This window comes from Tauraco erythrolophus, chromosome Z (assembly GCF_009769465.1).
Source record: "Tauraco erythrolophus isolate bTauEry1 chromosome Z, bTauEry1.pri, whole genome shotgun sequence".
Classification (NCBI taxonomy): Eukaryota; Metazoa; Chordata; class Aves; order Musophagiformes; family Musophagidae; genus Tauraco; species Tauraco erythrolophus.
Genome location: NC_141496.1, coordinates 25,772,308 through 25,786,430, shown reverse-complemented (window position 1 = coordinate 25,786,430; position 14,123 = coordinate 25,772,308). Strand labels below are relative to the sequence as shown.

Below are 14,123 nucleotides of genomic sequence, written 5' to 3'. Positions count from 1 at the left end.
CCCATTGTACTCTACCAAGCAGATCCCTGAAGAGGCCAAAGTCTGCTCTCCTGAAGTCCACAGCAGCGAGCTTGCTGTGTGCCCTCCTCGTCACCTTAAGGATCTCGAGCTCCACCACTTCATGGTCACTACAGCCAAGGACGCCCTTGAGCTTCACATTTCCCACCAGACTCTCCTTGTTGGTGAGAACAAGGTCAGCATAGCATCTCTCCTCGCTGGCTCCTCTATCATTTGGAGAAGGAAGTTATCATTAGCGCATTCCAGGAACCTCCTGGATTGCTTACATCCTGCTGTGCTGTCCCTCCAAGAGGTACCATGGTAGTCCCCCACAAGGACCAGGGCTCCTGAACGTGAGGCTGCTCCTATCTGTCTATAGAGGGCCTCATCCCCTCAGTTTTCCTGGTCAGGTGGCCTGTAGCAGACCCTCATTATTATGTCACCTGCCCCTGCTCCTCATTCATCCCCACGTGGAGCTCCACACACTCTCACTGGTCTTTGACATAGAGAGCAACACCTGTCTCCCCTGCCTGTCCTTCCTAAACAGCCTGTATCCTTCCACTAAACCACTCCAGTCATCAGATTCATCCCACCATGTCTCCATGATGCCAGTAAGATCAAAGCCCTGCAGACATGCACACATCTCTAAATCTTGTTTATTCCCCATGTGATGTGTATATGCATAGAGGCATTTAAGTCATGTCCCCGATGAATCTGACTTACTGGCTGGAGTGTCTGGAATTCCTTTCTGCTGCTCTTCAAGCGCTCTCTGTTTGTCTTGATCAAGTCTGATATTATCCCCCTCTGCCTTCAAACCTAGTTTAAAGCCCCATCAATGAGCTCTGCTAGCTGAGCAAAGATCCTCATTCCCCTTTGAGAAAGGTGGATCCCATCTGGTGCCAACAAGCCTGGTGCTGCGTAGGCCATCCCATTATCGAAAAACCCAAAACTGTGGTGGTGACTTCAGACACAGAGCCAGGTATCAGTAGACTCTTATTATTTATTTATTTACTTTTTTTTTCCTTCCCACCAAGTTCTCTGCTAACCTTGAAAACCATTGTCTGAGTGTTAGTTCATATGTTCTAAATATAAATTCATTAACGTACGAAAGTTAAAACATAGTTACAACTTCTATTCTACAAAAAAAAAAAAGGCAAAAAGATTGCATATGAAATAATTTCAACAACTCCTATCCCATTCAGTCATTACCTTCCATACAAAGCTGGATGAAATTTCGACATGCTTTTGGTGCTTCTTTTGACCATAATTCTATATCTATATCTCCTGCTGTCGTTCTCAGCAAAACCTATAAAAACACAAACAAATACACCATTAGCTTTATTGTAACTTAGTCACTGATCAAAGAATATAATTGCTGAGCAAAAAATACTCCAGAATTCACTACATTAGTAACAGTAGTAGACATTCAAATATGCCAGGTAGATAGTTAGTTCTATACAGTATTGCCAGAACTTAAGATACAGTTCTGAACTGATATGTATAAGGCTTCAAGTTTGGTACCTGATACATGACAGACGGCACCCTTTATCACTTCTATAATGAAAAAAAACATGGGAAAAATATATATATGATTGTGACATAAATCCCCAAAGGCATACACTTCTCTCATAAGTAATGCCATTAATTTCAGTGAAAGATCAAAATAAAATTAAGATCCTAAGGTATAGCCAAGAATAGAAGAAACGAAACGAAACCCTTCAAGGACTGCTCTGTGTTTTGTACCCACACGGCACACGTCGTTCTTCGACTCAGGCAATGTCTTTAAGGGCTGTACCACCTCAAACAAATTTTAACCAAACCAGAACACAAGCACCACCACCACACGCATGCAGCACTCACCCTCTTCACCTCTCCCCCTCACCCCCTGCCACGTACAGCTTCTTCGCACACTCCCCATCCCAAAGCAACCGCAGCGCACGATCCCCCCAGCGCAGGGAGCGCACACACACGCCCCCACACTCCCACCCCCCCGAGCACCTCCGCCCGCGTCCAGCGCCGCCTCCTCCGCCGCGGTCCCTCACCCACGCCGCTCCCTCCGCCCGACGGCCTGGGCTGCCCCTCGCCGACCGCAAGCCCTGCCCTCGGCGAGCCTCACCTTGCCGTTGGTGGGGGGCTCCTGGATGTAGATGTTGCTCATGGTCGGGAGAGGAGCGTCCCTTCAGGCGACCAACCGCCCGCGCTCGACGCTCTAGCGTGCTTCGCGTCTAACGCTTCCCTACCACGCCGACCCTCCCGCCATCTTGGGCGCCTCTAAGCAGCCCGGGGAGGCGGGGAGGACGTTGCCCAAACCAAGGGGAAGGACGAAGGGATGATCCCCGGTCGGAGTCTCTACGGGAGTCACTGAGGGAGAAACGCTTTTCAGAAAGAACTGCGGCCTTCTCCAGACACCTGCAGTCCCTCGTTGTGGCTCTCGCCCGCTACTGAGGTCCCCCGTCCTCCCTGCAAGTGGCACGGCCCGAGAGTGCGCCGAGCAAAGCCTTCCGGCGCGGAGAGGCGCCGCCGCAAAGCCGGGCCTGGGCGGACGGCGGCGGGAGGCGCCATGGCTCTGCCGGGTAAGGGGCTGCCAGCCGGGTCCGCGGAGATGGAAGGGACAGTAACCAGCTGGCGCCGGGGCCAGCATGTCGGGAGGTGGAAATAAGTGGCGAGCTGATGGGAAAATCGCGCGGGGAGGTCGCGCGACCGCGCGTGGCGGCGGGAAGCGTGAGGCGGGGAGGGCGGCGGGGTGGCGCGTCTGCCCGGGGCCGCCGGGCCCGCCGCGGCGGGAGCGGCGCTCGGGTCTGCACAGCCGGCTGTCTAACCCGGCTGGCGTAGGGCAGCGGGAAGGAGGCGGGAGGGGGTGGGGGGAGAGGCAGAGGTGGCGGTGGGGCGGGTAGGGCCGGCCGGCCGCTGAGGAGCGCAGCCATGTAGCCGCTTCCTTCGGGACCTGCGGGACCTCTCCCGAACGTTTTTGGGTGGGCGATGACCGAGTGCTGCGTTCTTGTAGTCTGTTAGCGTAAGCCACCTTCTTCAAAGTTAGATCCGAACAAAGGTTGTTGTCAGACTTGGTTTTCCTCCTCGTTTTTTGTTCTGGATTAACGTTTAGTGTCCTGCTAGATTATTGTTTAAATAGACACGTTGAGGATGGTGCTCGTTCTAATGGTGCTTCTCTTATAAGTAATGCTGTTAAATTCAGTGAAAGATCAAAATAAAATTAAGATCCTAAGGTATAGTCAAGAATAGAAGGAATGAAATGTCTTGTCTCCTGCTGAGACAGGGCAGGCAGAAACGCTCGTTCTATTGGCAAGGCATTTAGATCAACGTTGGCCAGGCATACAGCCGTCGCTTCCTATTTTTTTTCTTGATTCTGAGACATGACGAGTGTTTGGTGGGAGAACAGCTGCACAAGCTGAGCTTTGGTAAGCTTCTTTTAAGAAAAGGGAAGACCTCAATAAGTTTACTCCTGTTCTAGAAGGGGTTCTGGAGGAAGACACCCTATGTTTGTGTTCGAAGGTTTCTAAAGCTTTTTTTGCAACCTAGTGCTCCACTGAATGAACGAGGTTGTTCGTGGTGGTTGCTGCTGTGTTGGTTGTTAATTTTCTTGGGGATTAACACCTGGGAAGAAGGGAGTGAAAAAAGGAAGCTTCTAGCAATCTGTTTGCTTTTAATCATTTAAAACTTCATTTAGTTCTGCATTTCTCCCTGCTTCTAACGTTATTATTTAAAGCCAAAGTAAAATTTAGGTCTCAGGAATTTGGTGGGAGTCTTTGGTGACAATATTCTTGTCATCTGTTGGGTGTTTCTGTTGGAAATCCTGACAAATGGCACCTGCATGTATTACAGGCAATTTTGTAGCATGTGCATGACTGTACTGACTTCCCTTGCACGGAATACCAAATCTTTCTTTACCTACAGGCCAGTTACGCAGTAGGCCTGAAGTTTACTGAGTATTTCAGAAAGCTGAGGCAAAGTACGTAGCTTGGGTGATCTTGCTTTCTAGTCCCAAGGTGTTGTGAACAAGCAGATGCTGTTTTGAGTATTTCATTGACATGGCGTTGCAAGATACAAGGGAACTTTTGTTCCTTCCTTCTTGACACTTGCTTTTATGTTCCCCACCTCCTTACCTCTCATGGATTTCCCTCAAAAGATAGCCATAAAACAGGCACCTAAACACTGTTGAGTTTATAGATCTCATAAAGGAGTATGTAATACTAAGGTTTTGGGAGCTGCAGAAAACCGTGTTTCATATTGGAATGTATGTATTTATATTGCTTAGCTTTCCAGTGCTCTTCAGGCATAGACTAGTGTGTTGTCCAAGTTTCCAAGCTAGTTTTTCAACCCGGGGTTTGAACGTTTTTCTGTTATTTTGAGCAGAATTTTCTAAAGACAGTGCTTGTCTAAGTAAATCAAAGTTTAAATTCATGGAGCTGATGTATGCCCTTTCTGATTCTCTACTTTCTGCCATGGATTTCTCATTATGTTTGCTTAATTATTTATTTAATTAAATGCCCTAGTTGTTAAGAAAACTATGTAACTGTTTAAGTCACTGTGTTTTTCATACTCCATTCAGTTGGAAGATAGAAGGGCACCCTTTGATTTTGGAAATTCAGTTGTGACTTTCATTATGAATATGCTCAGACAATTAGAAATAAGACTGAGCTATTTTTGAGGGGGTGAGTCTCTGGGGTTTCCCTTCTGAGTCATGTCTTACTACCTCTATTTAACCTAACTGTGGGCTCAGATGAGAAAAACACACTTTCTGTATTCTGGTCCTCCTCCCTGCATAGCATTTATGAACTTTTCTGTTACTCTCTTCACTTTATTCCACAGTTGCTTTCTTGCACCTGTTAATTCTTTGTGTTTCATGCCACGGAAAGAATTTGTTTATCACTTTTTTTAATTGCTTGTATTTCTCGTCACTTTTCAGGAGTGATTGCTCATTGGTTTTGTTGTGGTTTTTTTTTTTTTTTATTATCTTTTTAAAACAGTTATTGTCATTAAAATATAAATCACTTCAGAGTTTCCAGTGAATATCTGTCGACATCCATGCACTGCTAGAATTTGTAAGTACACTTGTAGTACACAGTTAGGGATCACTGGAACATCAGATTCCCTTGTTCATACTGTAACTAAACAAATGCATAAGCTTTCAGAAAAGTGGAATAATTATTAAAATTATAACAGAAATGTCATAATAAATAAAATGAGGATTTGGCAATAAGTTATGTGAAACTAAATGATCTGAGGCGGTTTATACTAGCCAAATTTGTTCTGATAGATTGCTGCACAGATAAGTGACCTTGGAAATGCACTGTTTTACTTTCTTTAAGTTTTTTTTAAGAAACCTTAGTGTACATAATACTCTGAGTGATCACTCCTGTCTGTGTATTGACATTATCAAGCCAGATTTGAAAGAAGCTTGAGGATTCTGTTCAGAAACACCTAACTGATGAAATTTTCTCTTTCAGGTGGAAATAAGGATAACATCAGAGCAGGATGCAAGAAGTGTGGCTACCGTAAGTCTGTCGTAAGCAATGTGAAGTTACAGTGTTTCCTTAGAGCTATGATGTTGGAACTGCCTTTTAAGGAAGGGGATAAAAATAAAAAAGAAGTGCTCTCTCTTGTTGCCCAGACATTTATCAGTTTAAATTACCATATTTTTTAAAATTTATGTATTTCCTATTCATTCTCTGGCTTGTAACACCTATTGCTGCCTTTGAAAACCCTTCAGTTTCTCAGAAGGAAAAAAAAGGTGTGCTATTGTGCTCATGTATATTCATTTGGAATGCAATTACTTGAGAAAGTTTGAATTGAAATCATGGTCTTTGATATCTACTGAGATTAGCATTTGTGCTTCTTCTGAGTCTTACTGCAAATGCAAGCATTTCAGCTCAAGTCCAATCTGTTTTAAAAGAAAAAATAATTTAAAATCTGTAGGATCTTCTATGCTAAGAAAACATACTTCTTTGTGCATTCTGTATTTCAAGAAACAGTTAATTTTGTTACTTTCAAGTTCTGTAGTTAGCATGTAGCTCATGCTTTGCGTTATGCTCTGATCATATAAGCATATCTGTGGCTACTCTCCTGATGAATGGAGACAGGTCTTAGGGAAGATTTTAATTTGTTAATCACTAACTCTTGTTTTTAGAGTAATGGAGGGGTGGACACGGTTTTGCAGTGACTTGTGTTGAACTTTTAACAGAGTGATTTAATGTATTTTTTTAATAAGCATTGTGTGGGGTGAAGGGAAAAAAGCTTGCTTCATTCTTTCGCTGTAGACTTTGTCTCCAACAAATTTTGTGGATGAATTGCTTTGTGTATCTGTTTGTCCAGAGGAACATGGATATCAGTATAGATTTAATGCTTCATTTCTGCATGCAGTAAGTGTCAGAAGCTTTCTGGAAGGGAAGGAAACTTGTAGTCAAATCACACAACCTGAATTTATGTTCCTAAAAGCTCTGTCGTCGAGATGTAGGTATTTGATATGAAGAAGATATGTATATTTCAATTGCTACTTCAATTCCTGTGAATGTGTCTTTAGCTTAAGTTTCTCCCAAACCTATCTTCAATTTGTTTTATTTCTCTTTATTGTTCCAATAGGTGTATTCAGCACAAGGTTTCTAACTCTGATTATGATTATTGAGCTGTCACTTAGAAAACTAAAAATACTAGTCAAGTAGTAGCTTAGTCAGTATTATGTACTGGTTGTTAGAGATTATGTCTCATAAGCAAACAGGATTATTCTGTTTCACCGGAGTGAGACAGAAAAAGCAATATAACATGAGCTGTAGTTTTTTAAGTATTTCACTTCGTGCTTTTAGGTAACTTCTTCAGGAAGGATCTGAGACCATTAAAAAAAAGAAAATAAACATTGGACAAAATATTTAAATTAGAAATAAGAGAGAGGTCATGAAGCAGTATTAAATGGAATAACATTGCACAACCTGTCAAAATTCTTCAAGGCTTTTTCAAAGTAAGCCTTCTCTCTCCTTGTTCACAGATTGCAGCCTAGCCTTTTCTCACTTCTCAAAACTGAAGAATACTGAAATGGATGATCTTTAATTTCTGATATTTTTTTGTTAGATTGTAATTTTAATTTCTGAATATTTGTTTTGTTCAGCTGGTCATCTGACATTTGAATGTCGAAACTTCCTCCGAGTAGATCCTCAAAGAGACATTGTTTTAGATGTTAGCAGCACTAGCAGTGAAGACAGTGAGGAAGAAGAACTACAGAGATTGCAAGCCATGCGTGAAAAAAAGAGTAAGATAGTTTTTTCTTAAAGAATAAATTGGATAATGGTCTTCTGAAGTACTAGAACTCGCATTTTATCCTTTTTGTTAACTACTATTAGTTCTTTTAGGTTGGACTTTAAAAGTAGGTCTTTTACATCGTATGTTCACACTTCAGAGATTTGATACACCCACATCTTTTTTTTACTATTATTAATTCCTGTCTTAGGAAATTAATAATGTACCCATTTAGATCCCCACTGAGAGCAAAAAGGCTCCAAATACAAAAGATTGTAAGACTGCTACTAAGAAGCTGATTAGGAGAAAATGACATGGATGTTCTGAGTTAATCTTTTGATTATGGTGTGTAGTTTAAACATCTTAAAGTTGATAGTAACTCTTAAAACTAACTGCAAATATGACAGCTGAATTTCTTTCCAGTTTCTAAGTAGTGTTTTGATTGAAGCTAGTGAATTCACAGCTAGTGAATTGAGTGTAAACTTTCATACTTGGAGAAGTACTGCTCTCTGTTTGGAAGGTCTGAGCATCAACTGTTTGTCAGAAAGACAATAGATGGGTTATTTAGCAGACACTTGAGTTCATTTGAACGTGGATGCTGAAGAGGCTGTTCCCCTAAGTAAAAGGGGAGGTTGTTCCACCATAGCATGTTTTAAATGAAGGAATATCCTTCCCCTCTGCCCCTTGAAACATCATGTTTTATTCCGTTGCTCTCATATTCCAAACTCATTCAGTTCCTACTAAAGATGTTATTTAGGAAGGAGACGGGATAGATGGAACCCTGTAATTTGCTGGAACACTTCAAAAGAAATGGATAGTCTGCTTGGTAGGAGTGCTGAATAGGTACTGCAACAGTCCTTCCTTGGAACAAATATCTTTGGAAAAACTCATTGCCACTTATTATGTGCTTTTGAATATAAGGATTTTTTTGGCACTAAATTGATTGAAGATGGATATCAAGATGTTTACTTGATCTCGTAATATCCCTGTTTATTGTATGTTCTTTCTCAGACTGTGGCTGCTTTGTGTACTGTAAGGAGATAGATATCTTCATATGTATCAATAACCTAGGCAGGATTCTGCCAGTTTCAAGTGGCCTTATCTTACCAAGAATTTTGCATATTTTTTTTTTTTAAATACTGAACGCTTGTTCACACATTTTTATTCTTGTATTTTAATTACTCCAAAAGTAATTTCTTTTTATAACTCATATTGAATTCTTTCAAATTTCACTCCAGAACATATAGACCAGTAATTTCTATTTGTGGTATCAAATGGATAACTACACTACCATGCAGACTCTATGGAAAGTTACTTATGCAATGGAAATGAGATGAAATGCTCAAAATTAGCTGTTTTAAAGATAAATTGTACAGCAATTATTTTCCTGTTAGCTGACATTGTAATGTGTATATATGTCGTGGATTTGCAGTTCGGAGTATTCAGAAATACTTCCTGAACTAGTGTAGGAAAGTCCAAGGTCAGAAATACCGTCCAGTGTGATAAAAATACTGCTTGTAAGTAAAATGTGAAGATACTATACAATACTATACAGTGTTAGGGCAGGAGACAAACATTAATAGATGAGGAGTGACTCTTCTTCCAATTTTTGTAGACGTTATATTGACAGTTAATGTTATAGCTATTTGTGAAGTAAGAATGCGTGAAAGTAATTCAGCTAAGCCTAACGGAATATTCTTTTTTTCATACATTCTAGTTAAATGACCTGTTTTCAAACTTGGGCAAGTCTTTTAAAATAACAGAAGAATGGATATGAAACCTAAAGCTGATGTAAACATATAGGAAAAGTCACAACTTTTTGCCACGTTTTACAAGCTTTCCTTCATTCTCAGTGCTTAGATCAAAGTCATTAGAAAGTAAGTTGTATAAAGTTCTGCTACTCTGCAAAATATTTCTGAAATTGCTATTTTAGACCAGAATTTGGAGGAAGGAAAAGAAAAACTTTTAACAAGAGTTTTGTAGTAACTTTACATTGCTATTGAAGCCACTCTTTTAATGCTGATCTTAATTCAGACAAGTGTTTTGTAAACCGTAACTTTTTATCCATAGATTTAAATGAGGAGGAAGAAAAAAAGAAACAAAAAAGAAAAAGCAAAGAAAAAACAAAAGTAAAGAGACCAAGAAAAAGGTAACTCTATCACACATGTATTTTAATTTCAAAACAGAACTTCGGAAATATTTCTGGTGTTTGAGTTGTTTCTCAGAAGACATTGCTTTCTTTTGATGCAACTTTTATTTGCAACTGCACCTTTGGTTTGAAAAGCTTCTTGTTTTCTAGTAAGTATTTGTTTGTTCTTTGAGTAATGGTAAAGCCACAGGCTTTCTGCTCTAAAGGTAGGACCATGGAAGGTCTAGAATGCTCTAGCAAGTTGGAGGTCTGCAGGTCTGAGAAAGCAGTGCTCCCTCTTACTGTCCAACACTAGGCATTATGTGGCAGAAGAAGAACAGGGAGTCAGGAGGATTGTGGGCTTGGTTGCCAGTTTAGCTTTCATGGAGAAGCCTCCCTGCAGTTCAGAGATTCTAAGATTCCCTGTGTGCACACATGCATGTGTAGACACATACAAACGTTCTGAGTAACATGTAGATATCAAAAGGAAAAGCTCTGTAGTTTTACTTAGTGTGTGTTGAGTTTTACTGTTCCTGTTACTGTAGAAGCCTAAAGAAACTGTTATTCCAGTTTCAAAGGAAAATGTCCTCATACATAAATTTATCATGAATCTGAATTTTGGCCTGCTGACTGATTTTTTTTTTTAGATGAGACTGTAGATGGATTAGTCATTAGGACTGTTAATGAGACAATATCTCAGGAACTGCACTGAGAGCTAGGCAATGTATAATGTATTTGTAGGCCACAAAAAGATGTTTTTCAGAAATGAAAAAACAGGATTTAATGCTGGTTGCATTGGCATTTTCCCCCTTCCTTATTTACATAGCGTAGTTCTAACTTACACTTATGAAGACAGTGAAAAAGAGTCAGTCTGCTGGCTGTAGTCTTTACATGCAAGTGATGAATAGTTAACCGTGTAAACAATAGCACAAAACTACCCTCTTTACAATAGAAGAAAAGTCACTATTTTTACACTCATCTGAATTCTTGTATATATGTAATCACTCATCACGGCTCGTTCAAGACTAATATTACGCGCTGCAAGAGCATCCAAATTTGTCGGACCTGTTTCTCTTAGATTTTTTTTTTTGCATGAGAGAAATATATTAAGATTTGTCTGAAGGCATTAGTGTAGTGTTGTTATTAATCCTGTGATATTTTAAAAGCTGGAAGCTGTCTTTTACTGTCATACTTTCAGTTTTCTGTCATTCTCTACTCGTAGTCTTTTTCTTATTGAAGGTTGAAAAACACACAACTTGCCTATTCCATTGTTAATTATTCTGTATTATAAACATGCTGCTTTTCTGGCATAATAGTCCAATTAGAAAAGTCATTAAGTTGAACATGCAGACTGAGATATCATAAGCTTTTCAGCAGATACTACTGTACGAATTCTACACCACTTCAATTTGTGGCATTATATATATTCTGAAATTTAAGAAAAACACATTATTCTTGTGGCATTTTTCTTCTTTAATTACATATCAATCTGTATATATATATATATATTTTTGTTTGTTTGTTTTACTAGATCTTCCTCATCAAGCGCAGCTGAAGAGGATGGGCCAAAGTCAAAAAAACAAAAATCACACAAAAAAGAAAGAGGAAAGGAAAAAAAGAATAAATCTAAGAAAGGAAAACATCATAAAAAGGAGAAAAAGAAGAGACGAAAGGAAAAAAGTTCATCTTCTGATAGTTCAGACACTTCTAGTAGTGACTGAGGTGCTGGCCTGTTTTTGCATCCATCCACTTCTGCAGAGGAGGTGATTCTCCTTTCAAATTAAATTTATTTATGCTTCTCCTTGCTGTTGTCTTAAAATGATGTGTATATATATTTTTAAGAAATATATTTGCAAATATCAGTGAATCACATTATTAGATGGACCATTTAGGAAAAAATCTGCTCTTCTATTTCAAGTTTATTAGTACTAAACCATGCCAGTTTAACTAGTTCTTCACTGTTAGTTCAGTTGTGATTAGTTGTATTTGGAACTCTTTGCACTAGGATATGGTAAACTTCAGTTTGCAAGTCTGCGTAGAAAGCTTTGGACTTGAATATGCTTCATGTCAGAATGGTTAAATGGAATTTGGAATTTCAAGTGATATTTTTTGTTATGTTATCCTTTAGATAAATGTATGTTTTGCATAACATTTTCTACTTACATAAATTAATTAGTAAGTGCAAATATGAAATAGTGTTTGTGTCCGGAGAAGGGAAAGAATGGGCAAAGAGAAGCTAAAAGAGATGGCTCCTTCAAAATTATCTTCTCAAATTGACCTAGTCATAGACTGCGAAACACAGTTAAATATTCTTTCTGCAGCATCACTGTAAGCAAGCTGAAAACAAACTGATACAAACAAAATCTATTAATTTTTCGAAGTCCTTTCTTTCTACCTAGGTTTTGTTTTTTTAGAATCATAACCATTTCGTCTTTGACATACATATAAAGTTTCACTTCCTAATGCTAGATGACTGTCCAGCAAGATTGTTTACAAAGTTCTAAGAACCATGTTAATACAGTGTGTGGTGATTAATGCCTACATGAAAGAAAAGAGGATATTCAAAAGCCTGACAAGTGAAAAGAATCTTGAAACCTCTATTCGTTGTAATAAAACTCCCATTGAAAAGTTAAAAAACAAAGCTCTTGTGGAATGTAAGCAATCTGTCATGTTGAAGTTGGTAGCAAAATTTACCATTTGCTATTGGGAGCAGTGTTAAGTGTGTTCTTGTGGTTTAGCCCAGCCCAGCCACTCACTCACTCCACCTCTGTGGGGTGGAGAGGAGAAAAATGCAACCAAAGGCCTGAGGGTCGAGAGAAGAACAAGGACGGATCACCCACCAACCATGGCCCCGGAGAAAAACAGACAAACCAATTTGATTTGTTATCAGTTACTTCAGAGAGGATAAGGAGAAAACAGAAACAGATCTTAAAACACCTTCCCTCACCCGTCCCTTCTTCCTGGCTCTACTTCCTTCCTCCAGCAGCGTAGGGGGACGGGGAATGGGGGGTGTTGCAGCTAAGTTCATCACACATTATTTCTGCTGCTCCTTCCTTAAAGGCATAGGACTCCGCATACTCTTCTCCTGCTCCAACGTGGGGCCCCTCCTCACAGGAAAATATTCCACAGCCTTCTCCAATCTGAGTCCTTCCCGCAGGAAGCGATCCTTACCCATCAGCTTGCTCTAGTACAGGCTTTGCCCATGGGTTAATAGCATCCTAGGGTGCAGCCACATGCACCTCTGCTCCACGGTCAGTGTCCAGCAGTGTGGGAAGTTCTTCCCTCCAGACAATCCTCCAGGAACTCTCTTGTGTGCAGGCGTCTCCTCCAGCGTGGGGTTTTCTGCAGGCTGAACATGGATCTCTGCTCCACTGTTAATCTCCACGGGCTGCAGAGGGACCACTGCCGTCTCACCACGGGCTGCAGGGGAACCTCAGCTCTGGCACACCGACTCCCGCTCCATCTTTGCTGACCTGGTGTCTGCGTAGTTGTTTCTCTCAGGTCTCAGTCCTGTCTCTGCTCCAGCTGTGCTGTGCCTGACGAACCTCAGCAGTCCCAGCAAGACAAACTCCACCCAATGGGTGCCCCAGGAGGGGGGCGCTTTGGAGCTCTCCAAGCCGTGCCACCACATTTAATTAAACCACAACTTAAGGCACAAGTCTTTGAGTTAGTATATCTCTATGCGTTCTCCAGGTCCTGGTGCTTCCTCCTGCCCTGATGCAGTGCCTCCTGACGCTCAGCCTGTGCCCGACAGCTCGGCTGGGACGCGGTATTTTTTCTGGCTTTGCTACAACAAAATACTCGCACAGGTTTAACGCTTCTAACATGCTTTATTGAACTTGTGATTATGAAGGAGTTTTACAATAAAAGAACTAAATAAACAGTAACTCTTTATGTTATGGCCTGTTCCACCATCACTTTGCTGCTTTTCTGCTCCTGCTGGGCACAAGTGAGATGTTCCTCCATGCCGCTTTCAAGCCTCTCCCTATTGAGCGCAGAGCTGGAGGGAGCCGAATGAGTCGTCTCCGTGGTCGTGGTGGCAAACTCCCTTCAGAGGAATCAGCCCCGGCAGCTCCAGTGTCCTCCTGAACAAGCAGCCCACTACCTGCCACCTCCTCCAAAGCTCCATCGTCTGCCATCAGGCTGTCTGGCATGGTGGCACACGACACTAACGGCTTCTCCTCCGCATCACACGTGTGCTCCAGGCACTGCTCATCCCTCACAGAGCTGCCCAGAGCCACCTCCATGCTCTGCACCAAAGATTCCAGCTTCTTGTCTTCAATGTTTATGGCGAGGAAGTGTTTCTGCAGTTCTTGGTCTTTCTTGGCCAAGCTCTTCTTCATGCCCTCCACCACCTGCTTGAGTTCTTGAATTTCCTTTCTTGCTTCCAAGAAAGCCAGCTCCGCCTGCACGCGCTTACACTCTTGCTCAATCCACTCTTCCTTCATCCGTGCCAGCTGAGCTTTCAGCTCTGCTATGTCCCTTTCCCTGTAGCAGAAGGAAAACGGTGTCACACGTGTGCTGACTGCACAGTGCAAGAGCCTCTGCGTGAGATGCAGCCCTTGCCGATGCAGAGGTGGGGGGCTATCCCGAGCTGGACCCAGGGGGCGCTGGCTCCCTGCCTTGGGGCTCCACTCAGACGGCCCTTTGGGCCCGCCTGGCCTGTGTGTGCTGGAGAGCCCGCTCTCAGGGCGCTTTTAGGAAAAGCGTCCACCCAAAGGGCTCCCGGGAACAGTTCGATACCGAAGCGACA

The 14,123-nt window shown here is 41.7% G+C and overlaps 2 protein-coding genes across 5 annotated transcripts in view; one reads left to right on the top strand and one right to left on the bottom strand.

Moving 5' to 3' along the window:
• Positions 1-2,254, bottom strand: part of CWC27 (CWC27 spliceosome associated cyclophilin) — a 129,672-nt gene extending 127,418 nt beyond the window's left edge. For all 3 annotated transcript variants that reach the window (XM_086628814.1, XM_086628815.1, XM_086628816.1), the window contains exons 1-2: positions 2,114-2,254; positions 1,207-1,303 (exon numbers count right to left, since the gene is read on the bottom strand). In XM_086628814.1, the coding sequence (XP_086484940.1) occupies positions 1,207-1,303; positions 2,114-2,155 (139 nt within the window). In that variant the 5' untranslated portion in view covers positions 2,156-2,254. The remainder of the gene's footprint in view (positions 1-1,206; positions 1,304-2,113) is intronic.
• Positions 2,255-2,524: 270 nt separating this feature from the next.
• Positions 2,525-13,490, top strand: SREK1IP1 (SREK1 interacting protein 1). 2 transcript variants are annotated; one of them, XM_086629003.1, is made up of 6 exons: positions 2,525-2,570; positions 5,463-5,510; positions 7,115-7,255; positions 9,313-9,391; positions 10,902-11,133; positions 13,064-13,490. In XM_086629003.1, exons 1-5 carry the CDS (start codon positions 2,558-2,560, stop codon positions 11,089-11,091), a joined length of 471 nt encoding a protein of 156 aa, XP_086485129.1. In that variant the 5' UTR covers positions 2,525-2,557; the 3' UTR covers positions 11,092-11,133; positions 13,064-13,490. The 2 variants fall into 2 exon arrangements, with proteins under 2 accessions (XP_086485129.1, XP_086485128.1); XM_086629002.1 differs by lacking the exon at positions 13,064-13,490 and having other exon boundaries at positions 10,902-11,237.
• The last annotated feature ends 633 nt before the right edge of the window (positions 13,491-14,123 follow it).